At 39.2% G+C, this 25288-nt stretch overlaps 1 protein-coding gene across 2 annotated transcripts in view; it reads right to left on the reverse strand.

Annotated features, from left to right (window-relative positions):
* The window catches only part of UNC5D (unc-5 netrin receptor D), a 628812-nt gene that overhangs the window by 269865 nt on the left and 333659 nt on the right, over positions 1 to 25288 (reverse strand). For both annotated transcript variants that reach the window (XM_068971067.1, XM_068971066.1), the window contains exon 2: positions 3380 to 3598. In XM_068971067.1, coding sequence (XP_068827168.1) covers positions 3380 to 3598 — 219 coding nt within the window. The remainder of the gene's footprint in view (positions 1 to 3379; positions 3599 to 25288) is intronic.

Genomic DNA, 25288 nt, shown 5'->3' on the forward strand with positions numbered 1-25288 from the left:
GAGACATATACGTTTCATGTTTCACATTGTTCTGTAGGCTTTTGTCCTGTGGTCAATGCTGTTCGCCTTGTTGCTCTCTCCCCAGATATCAAGAGTTTTCTTGGAAGTCTTCATGCAAAGGTAAATGAGATTGCTACTGTTTGTGACTCAAACTCTCTTAACACCAGATTTATTCACCTAGGTCTCTCCATGATCCCAATCTTTGGAACACAGAAGCAAAAACTTTTCCAATACGAAGATTCAATTTATGCTCTTCATTGTTTTTGATTTTTGCCAAACCCTTCCTTTAAGAAGGAAACTATACCTGGAATCCTGGAAATGTCTCTGTACCTTTAATTATTACAAACTTCTATCAGTGCTGGGAACACAACATAGAATAAGGGATTCGCCCTTGGAGAGATGGCTGAGATGGTAAGGAACGGCCAAACTCCAGTGGAATAGCGATAAGGATTATACTTGGGAAATTAAACATTAAACAGATTGATGGTAGAAAATGCTGAGACAGGTGATGAAACCCATCCCGATGTCAGTAAGGAAATTTGTCAATATTTTGATTGGGAAGGAGACCATAGGAATCTGTACAGTCCTTTATAGTATCAAGGAAATATATCCATAGTGAAGATCAGGAGATCTGGGTTCTAGCAATAGCTATGCCATGAACTACTTGCATTTCTTGGAACCTTTTATTTTAATAAACAAAACAGAGCTGTTATGTTTACCACTGAGATCCCTTCCCAGTCTCACATTTAGAAACTAGAATTCTAAGCATGCTTTTGGTCTGAAGAATAGTGTATCTAAAACAAGCACTTCTGTTTTCTTCCTCCTTCTAATTCCAAAGTGGAATGATTAGGGAATTGTGATTCTCTACCTTTGGATGCATTTATGCTACAAACCCAAATTAGCTCAGAACTGCATAATCGTTAGCACTGTTGATGTATATGTTCAGTTCTTTGCCTCCTTCATTGTTCCTAGGCAGAGACAGAGTAACATCTGAAGATCTTTATGGAATGACTCCCCCTCTGCTTTGGAACACAGCATACCCTGCTTACTTCTTTGTTGGGTGCGATGTCCCTCTTCGGACTCCTCAGGAGGTGTGTCTGCGTCTCTAGCTCCATTTTCTTGTCATATTGCCCATTCTCTCTTGACAACCCCTCCATCTCCATGGCTTCACTCTTTATGATGACGACCTTAGTTCCAGATCTATCTCTCTTCATTATCCCATAAGTATTTCACGTGTAGTTTGTTCAATGATCTCAGACTCTTCTCCTTGCTAATGTGATTACTAATATTAATGGCATAACCCTTTTCCTTCTGTTAAGAGACTCGTTTTTATTTCTCCATTTGTTCACTCATTCAGCTATTAAGTCTGATTTGTGCCATTGCTTTTCACATCAGCTATCTAGTTCTTATTTCTGTGGCCATTCCTCAAGAAGCAGACCTTGCTTTCTCAGCTGAATTACTCAAGTCTCTTAACTTCTCCATTCCTGCTTCTCCTTACCATCCCGAAGGCTTGTTCCAGATTCATCTTCTGAAGTATAGTTTCAAAGCGATTGCATTCCCTTATGTCAATATAATCAATTCCTACCATTAACAAAATATCCATAAAATTGAGTAAAGGACTTCTTGCTGATATTTGAGGTCTTTCATGCCACTGATTGAGCTGTTTTCCAGCTATCAACTGCTATCTCCTGTATCAATTTTATATTTCAACCAAACCAAGCTAAGTAGAACACACACTCAGCTTTCTTTCATTTGCTAATGTTGACCAAAGAGACCCCTCTCTCTTCCGTAGAGTGTAGCATCAATTATGCTTAACAGAACCACATATTCAATGCTCCTTTCAAATACTGTTGCTTCCACACCTTTCCTAAGAGTCCCAGTTGCTGCTGCTGCTAAGTCACTTCAGTCGTGTCCAGCTCTGTGCAACCCCATAGACGGCAGCCCACTAGGCTCCTCTGTCCCTGGGATTCTCCAGGCAAGAATACTGGAGTGGGTTGCCATTTCCTTCTCCAATGCATGAAAGTGAAAAGCGAAAGTGAAGTCGCTCAGTTGTGCTTGACTCTTAGCGACCCCATGGACTGGTGCCTACCAGGCTCCTCTGTCCATGGGATTCTCCAGGCAAGAGTACTGGAGTGGGGTACCATTGCCTTCTCTGGAGAGTCCCAGTTAGACATGATTTCTTAAAATCCTCCCTAGCACCATCTACCTCTCTTTAGACATTTATCAAAACTTCATTTGCACTTATACTGGTCATAAACCTATTAGTAGGTATGAAGGTTTAGATCAGAGTTTGCTTCCTTCCCTTCCTGGAATACTCTGAAAGACTTAGCCTAATGTACTAAACAGGACTGGTATATAGTTAATAAATTAAGCTGACACAACTTCCTAATTATTCATGACTTTATTTATTTAAAATCTGACATCTAGTAAGTTTAGAACTAATAAAAATCAATAATATAGAGTAACATCAAATTGGGTTTAGGATAAGGCTAAATTTTCTGTTAGTCTGAGAAGCCAAAGTTCAAAAGCATATACTGTTTCTATTATCTGCTAAAATATAAAAGTAATACATTTTGAAAGTTTTGAGTCAAATGATCTTATTAGATATCCAGCACAAGCCCACAGTTTACTTAATCTCTTTGAGCCTCCGTTCCCTTATTTATAAGAAGGCAATGACAGCATTATTTATCCCAGAGGGCTGTTGAGGAGACAGTAGAATAATGTGCATCAGAAGCTTAGATAAGGTCTGGTTAAATAGTAAGTGCTCAATAAATATTAGCTAATATGATCACCATTCTCATCATCACTCCTCACCAGACAAATCAGCCAGCTAATAAAGATGGTTCTGAAATTCTTTTATACAGGAGATGCTATTCAAATCTGGTCTTCTAATGTGAACTTCTTTATCATTACACAGTAATCAAAAGAACTCAGACGACTCAGAAACCATCAGCTGTAGAGAATGAAGCATACAAGAATAATATCCAAGAAGAAAGATTAGAGAAACTGAATTTAGACTGCTTAAAAGGGTGCTTCTTGAAAGATTTATGTCATGAAAAAAAAAATATTCAGAATTCAGAAAATGAAAACAGTGACCGCCTGATTTTATTTCCAGGGAGAATATTAACTTTTATACAAAATTAGGTCTTAATGTGATATAGAGCAGGAAAATAAAAAATGCTTGTCTACCGTACTGGAGTAGACTAGCAGGAAAGCTGTGGAGTCATTTCAAGACACGACCCCCTCTTATATTCCTGGGATACTGTTAATATGACTTCACTCAAATAAGGTGTCTGATTTAACACAGGTATCCCCAGTCAGATTGACATAAAAATCTGAGAAGCTACCATAGATTCTTCCGATTGCTTCCCATTCTTACCTGAACTCTCATCCAGACTCTCCTCAGAGACATGCTCATTCTGATGGACCCACTCGCCATTGCATTTGAAGAATATCTGCATGGCTGGCCTTGCTTTGCACCTCAGTGCAATGGGGTTGCTCTTGATGATATAAGCATCGTCTGGCTCCTCTATGAAATGAGGCAGCGTTCCAGGAGCTGATGGGATGGAATCAGGGAGGACTTCACCATTGTCAGTTCCTGTGAAATGGAAGAAGGTGTTAGAACAGTCTACACTGGCAGCACCTACATCAGGGCAAAAAACACCACTGGCTCTAAGAATCTCTACTGGAAAACTCTGCATCCTAATCAGCAGGCCTTCAAGGCCTATACAGATGAATTAGTGTCTAGAGATTGAATTAGCGTGATAGGGTACCTTTAGCCGAACACACATTCAGGGTTCTTAGACATGTGAAGGTAATGAATAGGAGACCTCCTCTAACTACAGCTTTTCATCTTTATATTTTTGTTGAGTGAACTGAGAGATACCTGTGGCTGAATCTTGAGATTCAGCCTGTTGAGTGGTTACCTCAAAGTATTCAATGAGGGTCCCCAGGTGCCTCAAAATGCTGAAATAATGGAGGGAAAAGATCTGGTTCTCCCACACATGAGTATGAATAATGGTGATGTTGGTGGAGAATGGTCAGTCATAAGGTATGTCCAAAGGATTGGCAACTGTCCACTTTCTTTACCTATGAACCTTGGAGACTGGTGTTCAAACTCAGATATAGTTTCTTTTCCAAACTTACCAAACCTTCTCAAGGGCATGTGCATCTCTTCTGCTTGTCTTAGACCATCATTCCCTGCCCCAACATTTCTGCCCAAAGTTGACTTCATTTTGAAGGCTAGGAACCAAAGCAAATCACTAACAAGCTATAGTTTAAGACCTACAGTTACATTTGCTCAAAGTGAAGAAATAAATATGTCTCCCCAAGTATAGGGAAGTGATGACTGGAGAGAAATAATATGAAAAGGAAAAAGCAGGAGCCAAGACTTAGCTCCATTGCCATTTTAATCTATTTAGCAAGGACCTGAGCCCCAGGAAACTAGCACACAGCCAAGGGAAGAAAGACATAAGTATGAGCAATGTGGAGCATAACCAAGAAGAACCCTATTTTGTGCCTTCTCATGGAATTCTGGAAAAAGAACAAAGTAAGCAAATACCAAGTATTGGTATTGATCTTCAATACCAAGATCAACGCTGCCCCAGAGAGGGTTTCTCTCATTCAAAGCAAACCAGTCTCTACGACCAGCTGGAAAAAGTGACCCAATGAAACCAGCAGAAGAAAATCCAGGTCATCAGGGGAGAGTCTGGAGGCCAGGAGGTATCTGTGTCCTAACCTGGCTTTTTGGGTGCCATCATTGTAATTCTTAACAAACACAGACATTTGTGTACACTGAAGTCAGTAAGCTAAATGACTAAGCACTGTCAAGGGGAAACAAAACTCACAACATTAGGTGGAATGTCCTTTCAAAGAGCCTGTAGGGGGTATCATCAAAGACAAAAGGACATAGGAGGAAGGACTACCTATAATTTTTTGTTTGTGTAAAGAAAAAAGAAACAAAAGATAGTGAGTTATGGGAAAGACTGTTTACCAACAGGAATACATAAGTACTATACCACTGAAATAAATTAAACACAACAGCTTGATTCTCTAAACTGTTTTTTTCATTAAATGTATCAAATCAAGGGGGGGGTGCTCACATATTAAAGAGCTTGAGATTTATAAGTTTTCAAATACATTTGTAATAGAAAAGTTAACTCATATTAATAGAAAAGTTAACTCACAAGATGAAAAATCCATCATTAAAGCCAATATCACAGATAATGAGAGCAAACAGTTTAAGCCATACAAGTTTGATAAACTCCTTCAAAAAATAAAATATGTATCTATCAAATGAAAAAGAAAGGTTTCAGGAGAGAATCTGAGAAGTGTTTTTTTTTTTTTTTTGTAATGTTTTAAATTATATTTACAATGGGCTTCACAAAATATGTCACATATTAATTCATTTTGTTACTGACTGCTCAAGGCAATTTCCATCTTCAATAAATACCAAGTCTCCTCAGGCTTTTGTAAATCCATGCATTAGAGGAAATGACAAAGGTATTAAAAGATTTTATATGGGCATCAAACAGTTCACACTCTCATCAGGGGTTTTGAGTTTTGTCCAAAGTAATTCACTGTTACAGAAAAGGGTCACCCAATGAACAAAGACAAAGCCCCAAATGGGTAGCCCGAGTGAACACAGGTGTGCATTAAATGCTGTTGTTTAGTTAGTATCAATAACAATGCATAAATGTGAGAAGAAAACTACTGAAATGGGGTAAGTGGTCACAGAAAACAGTTTCTAAGGAAACAGACAATATTAAACCAGCCTAAGTAAAATGACTGGAATATAAGATAAATCGAACTTTAACCAGCTGAGCCCCAAAACACAGAGATCTGAAAGCAGTTAGGAGAGCTTCCTACTACTTTAATAAAGCGCCTTTTGATAAAATAGTTCAGTCTTCAGAGAGCAGAAGAGTGGAACGGGAAAATCTGCTTCGAGTGTCCTGGCTGTTCCGAGGACATCCATTAAGAATCAGTCAGTCTTAATTATAAAATAGAAATAGACTCTCAGACAGAGGTAACAAAGTTATGGTTCCCAAAGGGGATATGGCAGGGTATAAACTAGGAGTTTAGGACTAACGGATATACACTACTGTATAAAAAATAGGCCAACAGTAAGACCTACAGAACAGCACGGAAATATGTTTAATACCTTTAAACAGCTAACCTGGAATGGCAAAGAATCTTGGTACAGGGCAGTAATATGTATGTGCGCACACACACACACACACACACACACGTATACCTGAATCACCCTGCTGTACACTTGAAACTAACACAACATTAACTAAACTTCACTATTTAAAAAAAAAAAGGAAAAGAAATTAAAAGAATCAATCAATCTCAATGTTCAGAGGAGGAAAAAAAAAGGCTGAATGTAACATTCTATTTTAACCATTATTGAAGCCACATAAATATGCATATTTAGGGAAAAGGCCAGGTTCCAAGAAAAAAAAAAAGCAACAACGACGAAAGTCAATTTATGTTGGTAAGAGTGGAAAGGTGAGAGGTTATAGGTATACATTTGTATATATATTACCATTTCTTTGCATCCTTCTGATAAAGAAATGAAGAAAGTGAAAACAGAAGGGTGCTAGTGGTTAAAAAAAAAAATCTGCCTGCGAATGCAGGAAACTTGAGAGACTGCAGGGTCAATTCCTGGGGCGGGAAGATCCCCTGAAGAAGGGCATGGCAACCCACTCCAGTATTCTTGCCTGGAGAATGGTCACAAAGTGTTGAACACACTGAAGCTATTTACCAGGCATGTGGAAGAGTTACCTATTTTCCTTTTGGGCCCCTGCTTTGCTTTAGTATGCATAGTGAAGTGTTGGGGGTGGTGTTTCTCTCACACTGATTATCTCTGGCTTCCCCTCCTGAAGACCCTCCCTAGGCTCAGGCTTGAATTCCTGGTGCAACAGTGCCCTGCCCTTCAGATGCTCCCCTCATAAAGTGAAGGCTGCTCCCCTGGAAGACACCCCCTTCTTAACCCAATGGACTAGGAAGTTGCCAAGAGAAGTTCCAAGCTGGGACCTAGAAGTTGCTGACAACCATCATAGAAAAGAACATGAAATACTAGAAAAGAATATGAAGAAGAATGTATGTGTATCTATATGTTAAACTGAAACACATTGCTATACAACAGAAATGGACACAACAGCATAAATCAACTACACTTAAGTAACATTAAACAAAAGTTACTGACAAATCTGTAGAATTGATGTTTTTGAACTCTGTTGTTGGAGAAGACTCTTGAGAGTCCCTTGGACTGCAAGGAGATCAAACCAGTCCATCCTAAAGGAAATCAGTCCTGAATATTCATTGGAAGGACTGTTGCTGAAGCTGAAACTCCAATACTTTGGCCACCTGATGCAAAGAGCTGACTCATTGGAAAAGACCCTGAAGCTGGGAAAGACTGAAGGTGGGAGGAGAAGGGGATGAGAGAGAATGAGATGGTTGGATGGCATCACTGACTCAATGGGCATGAGCTTGAGTAAACTCTGGGAGTTGGTGATTTATAGGGAGGCCTGGCATGCTGCAGTCCATGGGGTCGCAACGAGTCAGACACGACTGAGCGACCGAACTGAACTGACAAATCCTAGGCCTGGAGGCGAGTGGCGGGGAAGGGGTGGCTTACTTTAATAAATGATCAATATGGAAGACTGCATGGGTATTTTAGACTTCAAGGTAAACTTACTTGGAATCTCCGTACACTGACCACTGCTTTATAACTTAGATTGTACTTTTAAACTCGGTGTGACAAATGCTGATGATGACCTCCAACTGCCTTCTCCCACTTGGTAGAGGAATGAAAAGTCACAGACTGAGTTTACTTCTTCCCAGGTGGGAAGGGCCACGTGACGCCCATCGACGGCCAATGAGTCATAAACAGACGTCTCTGAGAAAGCTATTACTTTCCTGATAGAAAGAATGCATGTGGCCAGCATCAACCTATCTTTTGTTCCTGTTGTAAATGAGGAAGAGCAGAAGGGAAAACTGCAGAAGTCACAGACAACCAGCTCCGACAACACAGAGGCTGAACACACATCAGGAGGCATTCACCTCCAAAGAATCTGTCAGCTTTTTCCTGTTGCTTCTGCAGGAAACACTCAGTGATACTCAAGATCTGCTTTAAAGCCAGAGTGTGAAGCTTCACTCTATCAAATCCCAATGCTCACGGTGTTAAGTATTTGGGGAAGCTAAAAACAAAACAAAACATGGAAACTAGGTTTGTGTTGTTGTTGTTAGTTGCTCAGTTGTGTCCAACTCTTTGTGATCCCACGAACTGCAGCCTGCCAGGGTACTCTTGTCTATGGTATTCTTCAGGCAAGAATACTGGAGTGGGTAGCCATTCCCAAGTGGTCACGATCTTACCAACCCAGGGATCGAACCTGTGTATCTTACATTGCAGGAAGATCCTCTACCATCTGAGCCACCAGGGAACTACGTTAGCAGAGAGTAAAAATAAGAGTTGCCATGTATTGAATGGTTATAGGTTATGGTAATAAGCCTTCTACATGGATTAAGTCATTTAAATGTTACAACATCTCCCTAAGTGGCAGGTTGTTGAGTACCACTTTCTGCATTTGAGAAAATGCTTCAAATATGTGTCTTATCTAAAGTTATGTTGCTAGTAAGCGGGGACTGAATTTGAATGCAAATCTGACTCAAACGCCTTACAATTCCATTTCAGTTCAAGTGAATGGACCCTTAGAAGTCAGATAGGGTCATTTAGTGAGTGCCTGCTGCTGCTGTTGCTGCTGCTGCTGTTGCTGCTAAGTCGCTTCAGTCGTGTCCGACTCTGTGCGACCCCACAGACAGCAGCCCACCAGGCTCCGCCATCCCTGGGATTCTCCAGGCAAGAACACCGGAGTGGGTTGCCATTTCCTTCTCCAATGCATGAAAGTGAAAAGTGAAAGTGAAGTGGCTCAGTTGTGTCCGAATCTTCACGATCCCATGGACTGCAGCCCACCAGGCTCCTCCGTCCATGGGATTTTCCAGGCAAGAGTACTGGAGTGGGGTGCCACTGCCTTCGCCGAGCACTATGGCAAAGATGAAGTGAAAGTGAACTCGCTCAGTCATGTCTGACTCTTTGCGACCGCATGGACGGTCTACCAGACCATCTGAGCCACCAGGGCAGTCAATGTTACACAGCTCAAAAAACCAAAATATGAGAAGCTAAAGGATCTGTGTGCTTCCTCACCTACTTAAATTAAGTGCAACATTCATCTTAAAGGTCACTCACTGATCCCTTTGGCTGGACTGTGATTTCAGTTCTGTATGAGTGTGTTATGGACACACCCAGCAAAGGTCTCCAGAAAATATCTGAGAGACCAGCACAGCAAGGACTCGACTAATTATAGTCAACTGACTAGGCATCTTCACTCAAGTCAGGAACAGACAAAGCAGGCAGAGAACAAGCATGGCTGAGAATAAAATAATGAGAAGGGTTTTGCAATGTTTCCTTTAGAAACAGTTTCCCCTCTTTTAAGCAGGAATATTTAACGACTAAAACTCCAATTAGGATACAAGGGCTCTACCAAGATGCAGTGAACGTCAGTAAAAATTAAGGGACTGGAACCAGGTCTTCTTTCATTTTATCATATTTAGCCAGGTAAAACTGCCAATGTTGGACTGTTTGAAATGTGAAATCTGTAATAGGACTGGGCACAGTAGAGGAACAGTCATTCCAAATTGGGATTCATAAACCCCTGGACTCTCAGTGAAGGGTGCTGGCATTTCATGGGATTAGAGTACAAACGAAGATGAGTTTTAACATATTCTGAGAAATTCTAAATTATTTTCATACCTTTTCCCCAAGAGTATTTTGAAATACATTTCATTGTTTTCTCTTCTATCTCCAAAGAACACTTCTCGCTGCAACAAAACATGCATTTGTGTTTGCAAGTTCCACCAATAACTCTGCCATAAAGCAAAGACTAAATCTGGCAAAACAAAAGACCTTTCAGAATCAAGTAACCTGATTTAAAGTCTGATTTAACTTTGTGACCTTAGGTGAAGAACTTAATTCTGAGGTTCCATTTTTTCTCATCCATAAAATGGGTACTCTGTGATGGTACAGTGAGATGATATATGGGATAAAATACAGTAAGTAGTAAATCGTTACATACATTTAATTTGCCACCACTGACTGCCATCAGTATCATTGTCTGGATAAACACCATCAAACAAAAGAGAAAGCATTATAACTATGATTTAGATTTCCACTCCAAACTTATTACCCCAATATTCGTGTTTCAGTTCTGTGATGGTTATTATTTTCATCCCAGTGCTCGTCATGATACAAACTGTTGTTTATACCATTTCTTGACTGTTTGCTACCCATATGTATGCTAGAGCAATTGTGTTAGGCCACCAACTCTGAAAACACACTGAGGCATTTATTTATTCAACAAACATGTAGTAAACGGTTAAACCATACGCCAGGCACATGGTTATCCTGCAAAGCTACGTAATAATATACAATGGATTTCCTGTTGGGCAGATTCCAAAACTACTGGCTTTAACAGGCAAGCAGTTATTAAACGTAGGAAACTGCATAGTATTGCAGGGTCCCTTTCACTGCAATATTTAAATGAAGTCAAGGCACCTTAGAACTAGCTCTTTAAATTCCATTCAATGTCTGGAAACTATTTGGTCCATGGCAATATTTAAGTCAGAGAACAAATCCATACCTTGGAAACCAAGTTACATAATTGGAGACAACCCAATAGAGCTGGCTTCTCTGCTTTTGTTTATGTAAATGTGTCTTGTCTCCATATGGTTTCTTAATTAGGTAAGGGGTGCAATGTATCCATTTAATGCAGAACAACAGCCGGAATTTTACATACCAAATATTTAATGCAATTTATGAAACAGACTCTTTCTCTAGGCTCCAATAAAAGTTTTCTTTTTTTAAACTCAGAAATGATCTGCCTTCTTCCCAGCCTCTAATAAAAATGGAAATGTTTTATATCATCTCATTTGCATAGTTCACCTCACTTGTGTCATTCTTCTACATGGTCTAAGACATTATTCCATTGAGCAGATTTTAAATTCTGCAGAGTAGATGGTAAACAACACTGACAATGTATTCAAAGAAATCTGAAAAATCCTTCTCAGTTCCTCACACAAGAAACTTCAGATTTCAGTAGAGGTTGTGAAAGCACATTCATCATTCCCCAGACTACCACAATTTGCCTTAATATATTCAATCATTTTATTAAACTGACATACGGGTACATCCTTACTCAGGTTAGGCAGTGTTCTAGGTATTGGACATTGAGTCCAAAGATAACTAAGAAATTGACTAATTTTCCCAAGGAGCTCCCTGATTGAATTTGTTGTTGTTCAGTCGTTCAGTCATGTCTGACTCTTTGCGACCCCATGGACTGCAGCACAACAGCCTTCCCTGCCCTTCTCTAGCTCCCAGAGTTTGCTCAAACTCAAGTCTGTTGAGTCAATGATGCCATCCAACCATCTCATCCTCTGTTGTCCCCTTATCCTCCTGCCCTCAATCTTTCCCAGCATCAAAGTCTTTTTCAATGAGTCGGCTCTTTGCATCAGGTGGCCTAAGTATTATCTGTCTCTCATTGAATTAGAGACAAATAATTACTGAACAATGACAAGTATGCCAAAAGTAGCCTGGAAGTATATACAAAATGTCACAAGGCACAGAGGAGAGAAAGTCCAACTTTCCTTAGGAAAGTCTGCGACAGCCATTGTGGGGAAGATTACATTTCAGCATAGTTTGATGTAGGAGTTGAAATGGGCAACCTATGGGGAAGGTGTTCCAGCTGAGGGCATGGTGAGTGCATATGTGTGCCATGAGCACACAGAATGGGCACTGATGAGTTAGGTAGAACAAAACATCGTGTTCCTTACCATTCACAGTTTATGGAGTTGACTTTGACATTGGTACTAAACTACTGGATCAACTTGGCTCCAACATCTCTTACTTCTATGTGCCTTTCATTAAGTTTTCTGAGATGCAGACCCAGAATAATCACCATATCAAAGAAAGACAGCTGTCTCAGTTTATTGCATGAGCCCTAAGGCCACTTTAAAGTCATTCCATGTGTATGCTTTCCGTGAGGAAGAAACCATGCTTGTTCCAGGACTGAGGAAGGAGCTGTTTTCATTTCCAGCCACATTAACACAAATGACAGTTCTCCCAAGGCCACAGGGGAAGTTTTTTGTTGTTGTTGTTGTTTTGGTTTGGTTTTTAAATCATCCACTATTTTAAGCTCCTGCTTGAGTCATCTGCAAAACTGACTTCTGAAATTGGGATGAAGCCAGAGATTTCACACGAGTTCTGATGGCGCCTTGTCCCTTAATGGAAACCAGCAATGTGCAATCAGATTCAGCATGAGACACCTGTTCCCATAATAACAGTCTGTCCAAAGAGACTCTAAAATGAGGCCAAATTTAGCCCAGTGGATTTCAATGTGTGATGGGGTTACTGATGATTTAAATTTTTATTAAGTGTTTTGCTTTTTCAGTATTTTTAAATGCATTCTTAAATAAATACTTAGAATCAGGAAACACACATACGCACTGTTCTAGTGCAAGGATATGGAAGTCTCAAAAAACTATACGATGGCAACTTCTAGATTTTACTTCATGGTGTCTAACTCCTAGTATGCTGAAATTCATGAATCACGGCAGATATAAATGGTAAATATGTCCCTGGGGGAAAAAATGGAAAGAATTTGATTGACAGGTTGATAAAAATCCTAAAATGTAAACATAAAAGGGTAATATTTTATTGAAAACCAGGTTTGAGATAAAGCTTAAAGATCATTTCTTAATTTTTCACCCCACAATAGATACGTTTATGTATGAATGTGGGCCACTGATTAGACTTCAAATTCATGTGAAAAACTAGTGCGATCTGGGAATGGTTTTGCTTTCAGAGTGCTATCACTTTTCATTTGTAACTGACAGTTTTCAAGAGTGAAGCCATTCATAGGTATGGAAAAACGGTTGTTTTAATACAACATTGAATGACAGAAAAGCAAACGACCCAACACCATTCTCATATTTTTCATTCTTGGAAAATTACCTCTCAGGAAGTGCCTGGTGCTTTATGTTCTGCTCATGAATATGGCAGGGACTTTCAATCTTTGGAGGACAAAAAGAAACAAAAAGATAAGGAACAGACACTAAATTCCCTTTGAAATAAATACACTTCCATTAGATGTCAGGTCACATTAGGGAAAAAAACACAACTTAGACTGTGATCACTTAGTCACATATCTGAATAAATAAGGGCTGATTTGACTGGAACACTGTTTGATATAATTTTTTTTTTCCTATGTGACCTGGACTCAGGCAAAATAGAGTGGGAGTTCACCTTAGATAAAATCTGGGCCAACTCTCTTATCCTACAAATAATCGAGGCCCTCAGAGGTTAAACAACTTACTAAAGAACTCCAAGGAGCAGATTCTGTGGAAACCTCTCTATTGACTTCTAAAAGAGTATTTTCCCCATTATACTATGCTGCTTTTGTTTGGGTGGGCCACAAAAGATTAAATTTATAACTACATTCTGTATTCCTGTCTATTGAGAAAGTCTACCGAGGAAACAATCTTGTTAAATCTCTTTTATGAGGACACTGTAACTGGCAAATCTTTTAGCAAACTCAAATACAATGCAAAAAAATCTTTAACATTTTATGATGTATTTTGTATTGAAAATCATGGCTTACTATGTTGATAAAATGCAAATTATAGAAAAGTACAAATAATATGTGTATTTTAAGAAGACATCATCATCCATTGTTACCAAGTTCCCCAAAACTAATACTATTAATAATTTGGTATATTTCATTTTCAGATCTTTCTTTTTCAAATATATATTTAATATTTTGGCTTTCTGTGAATAGGGTGTGTGCATGTGTGTATATACACATACATACCCATATATATTTCACATATATTTCAAGCTGTTATCTCATTTTGTCTTGGTATTATTAATTCTTCATTAGGCCAATTCTTAATCATTAAGAGTAAATATATCAGTTTTGTTTTTGCTAACTTCTTCACTATTTAACATTTCATTATTGCTTTTTAAGTAATACAATTGAATTTTCTTCTATTTTTTATTATTTTTGGCCACACCACATGGCATGTGGGATCTTAGTCCCCTGGCCAGTGATCGAACCCACATTCCCAGCACTGCAAAGCTAAATCTCAACCATTGGACTGCTAGGGAAGTCCCCATTTAGTTATTTCTAAATGTTAGATTTATAGCACTGATATTTCATCTATACCATCTGTATCCTGATTACACATGAATTTATATTGCTAGCAGAGTTCTCTCTCTGTAGCTTCAAACCTGTATAGTAACCTGCCTCTCTCTGTATTCACCTCAATTTCCCATAGATCCCACTGACTCCTTATGCCTAAAACAGAACATATGGCTTAGACCCTCACATCCACTATTTGGCTCAGTTGCCCTAAAAAACAAAAACAAAAACAAAAAAGACCCTAACATTCACTGAGTTCCCTAAGCTAGAACCCGGACATGACTTACTTTTCCTTTGCTCGTCCCAACAGCCAATTCATCACTAGGCCCTACAGGTTTTGTCTCCTAAATTCACTACTAGCCCTATATCTCTATTCCTACTAAGCTAGTCACCACCATCACTCCCCTCAATCATGACAACTGGTCCTGTCTTCATCATCATTCTTATTTGCCCTCCTGACATCTATTCTATAAGCAGAATGAACTCTGTCAAACGCAAATTCAAACATGATATTCTGTCTTAAAACCTGTCAATCCTTTGGCTAAGAGTCCTATTTTCAGATATGGCTTTTGAGCAAGACTTTTCATGATCTGGTCCACACTTAACATCTCTAGCTTTGTGACCAATCACTTCACCTCCCGGAGGCCAGAGGAAATCTCTCTCAGTTCTTTCAAGGGTCAACTGCTCTTCACCTGGAAACACACCCATGTTTTCCTTCTGCCCTCAGTACTATCCCACTACTTCCCTTATAGCCTATTCTTATCCTTCAGGTTTAACTCAGTTGATACTGAACATAGAAGACCTTCTGGAACCACAAAAAGTCTGATTCTGGGCCCCCTTTTCCTTGTCCTTACCGAATGATCTGTACTAACATACAGTTATTTCTATATATCATTGCCCCTTCCTCGACTTGAAGATCTATGAAGCAAAAGGGTAAATAAGTATATAGATAAATGAAAATGTGATAAAATTTTATGACCGTGATCTTTGCAATAAAAATGTACTAAGTGCCTATCATGTGTGACTAAATTTATTTTCTAAAGGACCATGCAAATGGACATAACCAACAGCATAAGAGGAGTTTACCAATTTTCGTTATCCTCATCACCAAAACATATTTGGGGGACATTTGTTAACAGATGCATAAAATATTGTTTAAAACATGCTTTCTGATTACTAGTCAAGGTAAATATTAAAGAATATCCAACTATCTTCATTTACTTTTTATGAATTGTATAGTCATTTATTTTTACCATTTTTATTTTGTTTTAGATTTTTAAGAGTATAGCTGTATAATCTCTAAAACAACTTGATTCTAAACAATTTATAGATTCTATTGTTTAAAGTCCTTAATAATACTAACAACACCTGACTTTTTCTGTTATTTCCTCCAATACATTAATTTCTTCATTCATCTCCAATTTGGAATAACAGCAGTCAAGAGATCAGTTTCACTATTCCAAAGACAACAACATTTTCATAGGAATGGCTAGCTCCACACACACAAAAAAAAGGTCTTACTAAGGAAAACACTGACATCTTTTCTAAAAAATCAGTATTTTATGCAGAAGATTCATAAAGAAACGCAACAGGATTTGGCTTTCTTTGCTTAATGAAATGACCTTCGTTGCACAACAAAGTCCTTCTGGAAAAACACCTAAGACATTGATAGGAGGATGAAATTTTGATGCTCATGTAAAAGCCTTTAATTCCTTTGTTATTTTACCTAATACGCAGATTTAGTTGAGCCTGCTGGGATCTGGGATTCAGCAAAGACTGACAATACGCCAATGGCAATAGAGACCAACAACAGAAGCTGTGTCCTGATTTGATGTGACAGTTATCTGATTGGGAGGTGGAACGTGTACAATAGAAGAGGCTTACTTTTTTTCATCCTCCTTAGACAAGCTGTTCAACACTGTCAGAAACAGATTTGTACCAAGCTGTATGGGAAGCACAATATACTGTTCCTTTTGATATCTCTTATCGAGGGGCAGCTTGATGCAAGAAAACTGATGTGGACTTTGGAGGTTAGAGCTAGACTCAAATCCAGGTTTTTTAAATAATGAATTATATGATCTTAGGCCAGATATCTAATCTACGTTATCCTTCATATCATTTCTTGTAGAAAGTGAATAATATAGTATTACAAGCCTACTGTGTACATTCAAGTAGAGAAATGTGAGTTGCTTAGGGTATTATAAGGCATATATGAGGCAATCAATGTACAATATAAGTTGTTAGCATATTAGTCTAATTATTGGATATAAACTGAGGGATGGATGGATGGGCAAAGGATGAAGAAGTAGATTTTCATCCTGTAGATTATCTTCTTTGTGAGGAAGAAACTGTTAGAGCAAGAGCCCAATCTACTCAACAGCATTTCAAGAAATGCTTGAAAGTTTTACATGTGTTTGCTTTGCAAAGAAATATCTAAGATCGAAAGCCAGTAGCCAGTTCTGGGAGCCTGGGTGTTCTTAGAGGATTAAGGTCACTCTTGGCTGCTGGAATGCGTTCGAACAAAACCTTTATGGATGTCATTTAAAGACCTGAAGTTATACCTTGAGAATCAGGTGTTTGGTATAAAGAATTTCACGCCAAAAAAAAAAAAAAAAAAAAGGCAACAACAAAAAAGCTTACTACATGTTTGAGCAGCTTAGTATTACCTAATCAGCTTAACTGCACTGGGCTGAAGCCTAGAATGCATACTGTCAGCAAGAAGAATTGGAGAAAAAGAGCACTTGAATAGAGTAAGTTTAATTGCATTATGTGATTTAATTATTTAGCTGTCTCAGCATCCTCCTCCATGTATAAATGAATATGAATCAATCATGTGAATATCATTAGGCTATTCCTGTTTGCTATTTGTCATCAACAGATGGATGGCTTGCAGGCACCTATAGCTTATAGCAAGCACTTAATGTTGTTGGTACCCAGGGTCTGGGTGAGGAGAGCAGTAATGACCCACGCTACTATGGAAAAGATTTTGAAACTACAAGAAACAAGCAACCCTAGAGTTGGTACTTTGGGGCCAGATGTTAACACCATCGATTAAATGGATCCACATGCTCCAGAAGGAATGAGACCTTCCCCAACATTTAGAGGTGACTTACATAGGGCAAAGATGTGGGCAACCAGAGATCAACACCATGTCCTTGTTAGGGAGGTTAGGAAGGAAGAAACTGTTGATAGAATAGATGTTGATATCATCGAGACAGGCTGGGACCTAAGTAACTCCTCTAGCAACAACATACAAGGAAACCACATGGGATTAAAGATAACTATGCATGTACACGTGGGGCACACTAGAGACGGGCATGCTGCTGTGCTTGCTGTCACTTTAGCCGTGTCAGACTCTGAGACTCTATGAACTGTAGCCCTCCAGGCTCCTCTGTCCATGGGATTCTCTAGGCAAGTATACTGGAGTGGGTTGCCATGCCCTCCTCCAGGGGATCTTCCCGACCCAGGGATTGAAACCGTGGCATTTACACTTCCTTCATGGGCAGGTACTACAGAAGACACAGAAAGACCAAAAACCCAATTACCACTAATGAAGATCTAGAAGCAAAAGCAGGGTGTTGGGAGCAAAGGCAGGTGCTATGCATGCCCCCTGCAATCAGCACCACTGAGGGGTGGGCATACCTAAGCCACTCACTCCTCAGGCCTGACCCCTGGACGCACCCTGACCCTCGCGCCGTACAGAGAACCAGCGACGAGGGAACCTGGCCTTTGTCTTCACTCCCCTCTGCTGCAAATAACGCCACACCTAAATTTTTTGTCTGGCCTCTTAACAGTTTGTATTTGATTAAGGAAGGCCAAGAACCCTGGCCAATAACAGTACATTCTCTCAATCTTTTTTGTAGCCTTATTTTGTTAAAACAAGCTTATCAACAGTTTTCTTCTAGGTACACACAGCTCAACATGTGACCATTTCAAATTCTAAATTAGAGAAACGATAGCACTACAAAGTCATAGGAAAGATTTTTTGGTATTTTCAATGAAAAAATGGGACTATATAATTTTCAGATATAGTATTAGGTATACCTAAGTCATCAGATGTACCTAAATGAGGTGACTCACACTTATTTAGAATGAATTTTCAGGCAAATCGAAAACCATCAAACATATATACAAGGAATACTTCAGTTCAGTTCAGTCACTCAGTCATGTCCAACTCTTTGTGACCCCATGAACCGCAGCACGCCAGGCCTCCCTGTCCATCACCAACTCCCGGAGTTCACTCAAATTCATGTCCATTGAGTTGGTGATGCCATCTAACCACCTCATCCTCTATCATCCCCTTCTCCTCCTGACTTCAATCTTTCCCAGCATCAGGGTCTTTTCAAATGAGTCAGCTCTTTGCATCAGGTGCCAAAGTATTAGAGTTTCAGCTTCAACATCAGTCCTTCCACGGAATACTATTCAGCCATCAAAAAAAATAAAGTAGTGCCATTTGCAGCAATATGGATAGAACTGGAGCTTATCACACAAAGTAAAACATGTCAGAGAAGAAGACAAATACCATACAGTATCATTTACATGTGGAATCTAAAATGTGACACAAATGAGCTTATCTACAAAACAGAAACAGACTTGCAGAGAGAGAGCAGACTTCGGCTGCCAAGAGGGAGAAGAGATAGAGGAGAGAGAAAGTGAGTGTCTGGGATTAGCAGATCCAGACTAGTATATAGAGAGTGGATAACCAAGAACTACTGTGGCGCACAGGGAACTACATTAGGTGCTTTGTGACAAACCATAATTGAAAAGAAAATGAAAAAGCGTGTATGCATGTCTGTAACAGAATCGCTTTGCTAAACAGCAGAAATTAACAAGACATTGTAAATCAACTATACCGCAATTAAATTCTAGAATCATCTGGAACTGTCAACACAAAGGCTATCAATCAGAAGGCCAAAAGTGTTTACAGCTGATTAGAATTAGGATTTAATGTAACTGCAAAATAGAAATAAAGCAAACTTAGAACCTACATCTGAAAACAACAATGTCAAGACATTAAAGTTTGGAGTTAAGACCGTGCTTCAAGTTGACAGTACGATGCACAAAAAGCACAGCAATGCTGGAGGAAGCTGACAAGGACGGCACTACAATTGGAAAAAATTGGATGATATTTCATTGGGGGGAAGAAGAAAAAGCCTAGGTAAGTGCTATCTTACCATTTCATCACTAACACATAATGCCTAGGATGCAAAATGCAACAAGTAAATCTGACTGTGAGTCTCAGGGTAAAATAAACATTTTTAAATGTTAATTTTTAGAATTAGCAGTACAGAAGGTTACTTAGATTTGTAGGGGTTCTGTACAATGTTTAAGGGGGTGGGGAACATGGCCTCATGACACCTACATGAAAATGATTCTTTCCACCAAATGGATGATAAAATCAACTCTAAAAATGACTCCTTGATTCCAGAGGTCCAGGAAACATGACTGGATGTTGTCCATCTTTTGGGTAGGAGCCCCTGAAGTACAGTGACTGTCACCATACAGGACTAGAGTTCAAATCAAAACATCACCACCACGGTCATCTGCCCTATATAGCACCACCAGCAAGGAGAAGGCAATGGCACCCCACTCCAGTCCTCTTGCCTGGAAAATCCCATGGATGGAGGAGCCTGGTGGGCTGCAGTCCACGGGGTCACTAAGAGTCAGACCCGACTGAGTGACTTCACTTTCACGCATTGGAGGAGGAAATGGCAACCCACTCCAGTATTCTTGCCTGGAAAATCCCAGGGATGGGGGAAACTGGTGGGCTGCCATCTGTGGGGTCACAGAGTCGGACACGACTGAAGCGACTTAGTAGCAGCAGCAGCAAGACAACAGGATAACTCTGGAGGTCCTTAAAATAAAGGCAAAGGAGAAGCCCCTCAAAGTTTCTGTCTGTAACAAAGAGAAAAAAATTAACCAAGGAGCCTACAATTGTTTACTACCCAATCTCTCAGGGTGCAGCTTACAAGGTGTTTCTTTCATTTTTCCAAGTGACGTTCCATTACAAGAGAGAAACCCCATAATAAACTGTGATGAACACAGAAATGAAGGCACACAAACTTCTGACCGATGATGAATAAAAGTAATCAGTTACTCACTCAGAACGGGACTGAGTCAGGAAGAAAGCCAGTGTGACTGGCCACGTGGCTCCAACTGAGGCAGTCATGGTGGGTGTTGAAAGGTGAGTTATATTGATAAGCAAACACTTATTGGAGTAACCTGAGCATTCACGGGGGAAAAAAAATGGGGGAAGGGACAACTGAGTACTCCAAAAAATATCAACATATTTAAGATAAGCATTTCTCTCTGCTGGTTAATTTTCATTTCTTGCATGGTAGAAAGTATAGAAATACTTTCTATATATGAAAAAACAAATTCTTCATCTCTCAACATTTAAAATTCCTGGAGATAATCTTTCAGAGATTACTAATTTTCCAAAAGAACCAAAATAACTCACTCATCTTCTACTTCACCCTGTCTGAGGTCCCTAACCTACCCTACACAAATCCCAAATTAAACAGCTATGACAACCTCAACAACTCTGGTGGAATATTCCTCTAGCGAGACATCTACTTGGCTTTCAAAGTACTAAACGCTCCTGAGGCCATGTGTGTGTTTCACAGAACCAGGCAAGATTGATGAGGCAAGTTCCCACTCTTATTATAATGCCAGTGTCCAAGGTCTCAAGGAGCCACTTTCTGAAGAATGTACTCCTTTCCCTATGACTGCAGGCAACAACGCAAACCCTCAAGATAAATGTGGGCCCTGGGTCTGGATGAAGGTCTGGGCTTGCCACAAATGCAGATGACAGGTTTTCTATTAATAAGTGGAAAAGACTAGACTTCGGTGAGATTAATTATGCGGCAAAGCAGCCTTCTCGATTGCCAACAACACACTTAAAGGTAAAACTATTAGAATAAAATTGTGCTTTCTCCCCTTTGTTTCACAGGCCACTGTTTCACGGTTGGGGCACTGTCACGCAGCGACTCACAGAAGAATGTAATGTTTAATGAGCCAAATAGGGACATAATTATGCCAGGTATATTTGGGACACACACAAAGTAAGACCATTTTTGTAGACTCTTTATGACCACTCTAGGGTAGGGAGAGAAAAGAAGATTTTCTTTTTTAGTAGCTGAACTGGATTTTACTACGACTAAATACTTCGGAAGTAACACACTGCCTTTCTGCCCAATTAAAACAAGTTAGAGAGTTTCAAAAGGGATTTTAAGTGGCTCTGATACTCCAACTTCATCTTATCCATGGGATCCTTCAAATAAATAAGCATTTCTGTCATTTCTTGCAAAGTATCTATTGATACATAATCACCTACTGATACAGATATGATATACTTCTTCCTACTTGCTTTGTTGATTGAGAATTAATGTTCTAAAATCAGCCAGAACAATGATGCCATTGTAATAAGTAAAAGTAGGCCTTGAATCACAAAAGTAGATGAAGAAGGAACGGTTCCTAGACCTGTTTGATATACTTTACTATATTAAGCTGGTAGATGTCAAATAATCATTACTTGGTAAATCCACTCAACCAAGTTTCTATAAGCAAGGATTTAAAGCAAAGGTAAAAGTCATCAAATTGTGTTTTGAAAAAAGGCCCTTAAGAAAAAGAATGAATACATGTGTGTGTATCTACGGCTGAGTCCCTTCGCTGTTCACCTGAAACTAACCTTGTTAATTGGCTATGCTCCAATACAAACTAAAGTGTTTTTTTTTTTTTTTTTAAAAAAGGACTTTAGATGAACGTGCTCATTCACTCGGTCATGTTCGACTCGTTGAAGTCCCATGGACTGTAGCCTGCCAGGCTCCTCTGTCCATGGGATTTTCCAGGCAAGAATGCTAGAGCAGGTTGCTATGCCCTCCTCCAGGGGATCTTCCCAACCCAGGGATGGAACCCATGTCTCTTGTGTCTCCTGCATTAGGAGGCAGGTTCCTTACCACTAGCGCCACCTGGGAAGCCCCTTAGATGAATAGTTGGGGTGTCTATTATAGAAAAAAGGAGAAAGGGGCAGAGTGTCTTAAACCTTTCTTTGGAAACATTGCATGTTAATGCTAGAAGACATTCTAGAAATCATCCATTTTAACTTACATTTTAGAGACAAAGTGCCATTCATGGGATCTGTGTAATTTGCCTAAATTCACTAACCTAGATAATGGTAGAGTCAAGATTAGGGAACTGTCTTAATAAACAGAGTTCTTTCTACCACAGAATACGGAGATTCACATGAAAAAAAAAAATTGACATTTAAACCGAAAGTTGCCTTGAACTATTTTAGATGAAACTTCCTCTCTGCATAAACAGTGCGTAGGGTAAAAATATCCCAAGGCATTTCAAGAATTGGTTGCAATCGCAGCACTCATTGTAATCATCTTAGAAAGCTCTTGGAGGTCAGTGAGGGCTCCACTGATCAGAGAGGGCAAGCGAAACATCCCTCTTTGAAGGAATTTAGATTTGGCTCCATGTGAGAGCTCATCAAAGACTACTAGAATTGAGTTTGGATCAGATTATTATTGCCAAGTGGCTGCAAAACTGATGAGAAAAGTTATTCTTTGAATCTGATTTTAGGTATCCAAGTACCGTGCCAGTTAGCTAAAGCATTGTCACAGAATTTATTCTAAAAATAGACTCAGAGTGAAATAAGCATTATTAAATGATAATTATTAGAATCAGAAGATACTAGACGAGGATACTAGGATTAGTGGGGAGTGTTGTGTACAGTGTTTCAGGGGATGGGGAACATGGGGCATTCATTTAAGACTTGGGCTACTCCAACAGCCATGTGAATTGGTCCTTGGGGGATCTGAAATTTAATATCTGAGCAAAGCACATGGAGCCTGATGGCTGATCATTGCTCTAATTCTTAAAAACATTTTGATTAAGACTAGGATATAAGGAGTTTGTTCATTAAGGTGCTGATGAGATCCAATTTAGATTCATGTGTAATAACTTTAGAGCAGCAACTAAAAATGCCACTTAACTTTTATAATTTTGAAAAGTAAGCATATAAAAACAGAGACATATATAAGAAGTCAAAAGGGATGCTTCAGATGGAAAAATAATCTTGTACCCCAGAGATATACTATTTTTTTAAGATTCAGAAAGGATTTCAAATGAGATTCTCACCAACCAAATTAAGTGCATTTATGGGGTTGGACACTGAAACTCCAGTACTTTGGCCACCTCATGCGAAGAGTTGACTCACTGGAAAAGACTCTCATGCTGGGAGGGATTGGGGGCAGGAGGAGAAGGGGATGACAGAGGATGAGGTGGCTGGATGGCATCACCAACTCAATGGACGTGAGTCTGAGTGAACTCCGGGAGTTGGTGATGGACAGGGAGGCCTGGCGTGCTGCGATTCATGGGGTCGCAAAGAGTCGGACACGACTGAGCGACTGAACTGAACTGACTGATGGGGTTGGAAATCATAACATCAGGATAAATTGTTCCTATTCTCTATATGGAACCTATCCTAGAACTTGGAAGACAGCATTTTCTTAGCTTTTGTCTTCTTCTCTAAATTAGTTTATCAGGTGTCTCTTTAAATCAGTGATGCCTTTCCTCTTGCGACACAATCACTAGTCCTAAAACATGGCTTTTTCCATTGATTTCTTTAAAAAGAAAAACAAATCTGCATAGCAAAGGAAACCATCCACAAGATGAAAATGGAACATATCAAGTGGGAGAAAATACTTACAAAACATGTATCTGATAAGGGGCTAATATTCAGTATGTACAAAGAACTCATACAACTCAATACCAAAAAGTAAATCCTATTTAAGAACGGACAGAGGACTTGAATAGATGTTTTTCCAAAGAAGGCACAGATGGCCAACAGGAACATGACAAGGTGCTCAGCATCACTAATCGTCAGAGAAACGCAAATCAACACTGCAATAAGCCAGCGCCTCACACCTGTTAGAATGGCTATTAGCATAAAGACAAGAAATAAAAAGTGTTGTTGAGGATGCAAACAAAAGGGAAACTTCATGCGCTGTTGGTGGGAATATAAATCGGTGCAACCACTGTGGAAAACAGTATGGAGATTCCTCAAAAATTTAAAATAGATCCAGCAATATTTGCCCATTTACCTGAAGAGGAAAAAAAAAAAAAACTAACTCAAAAAGATATGCTTTTCATTGAAGTGCTGTTTTAAAATAGCCAATATATGGAAACAGCCTAACTGGCTAACGATGGACAGATGGATAAAGAAAACATGATGTGTATGTAACATGTATACATAGAATATTACTCAGCTAACATAAAGAAGGGCATATTGCTATTTATGACAACATGGCTGAAACTTAAGGGTATTATGGTAAGTGGAAAAAAGAGTCAGACACATAGAAATATTCTAGGATTTCCCTTGTATGTTGAAACTAAAACGTCCACGCAGATGAACAAAAAAGTGAGCTCATCAATATAGAGAATACACTGGCGTTTGCCAGAGCCAGGAGGTAAAAGATGAGTGAAATGGAAGAAGGGGATCAAAAGGGACAGTTATAAAATAAACACTGAGGAAGTAACGTACCACGTGGTGACTGTAGTTAATGACATTTACAGCATACTTGAAAATTGCTGAGAGGAAATCTGAAAAGTCCTCATCATAAGAAAAAATATCTATCTATGATGGTGATGGGTATTAATCAGATTTATGATCATTTTATATATACAAATATTGTTAGGTTGTACAACTGAAATTAATGTATGTGATGTGTAAAGTATATTTCAATAAAAAAATAACCAAAACATTATGTGCTCAATGAAGTTTACTTATACAAAGTCTTTGTTAACAACAGGATTATATCAATGTCCCTGGAGCTGGATGGCATGTAAATTTCAATTTCAGGAAAACATAAGTTAAACTGAGTATCAGATCATCATTTTCATAAAAATATTCTCTACTCCTCCATGTAGTTTTGTTTTTTTCTCTCACTTCTCACCCTTGCCTATTCCTCCTCTGCCCAGTCCTTCTTAAAAAACAAAATGACAGAACTGACTTTTAGGGGAAAAAA

Source organism: Capricornis sumatraensis, chromosome 4 (assembly GCF_032405125.1).
Source record: "Capricornis sumatraensis isolate serow.1 chromosome 4, serow.2, whole genome shotgun sequence".
NCBI lineage: Eukaryota > Metazoa > Chordata > Mammalia > Artiodactyla > Bovidae > Capricornis > Capricornis sumatraensis.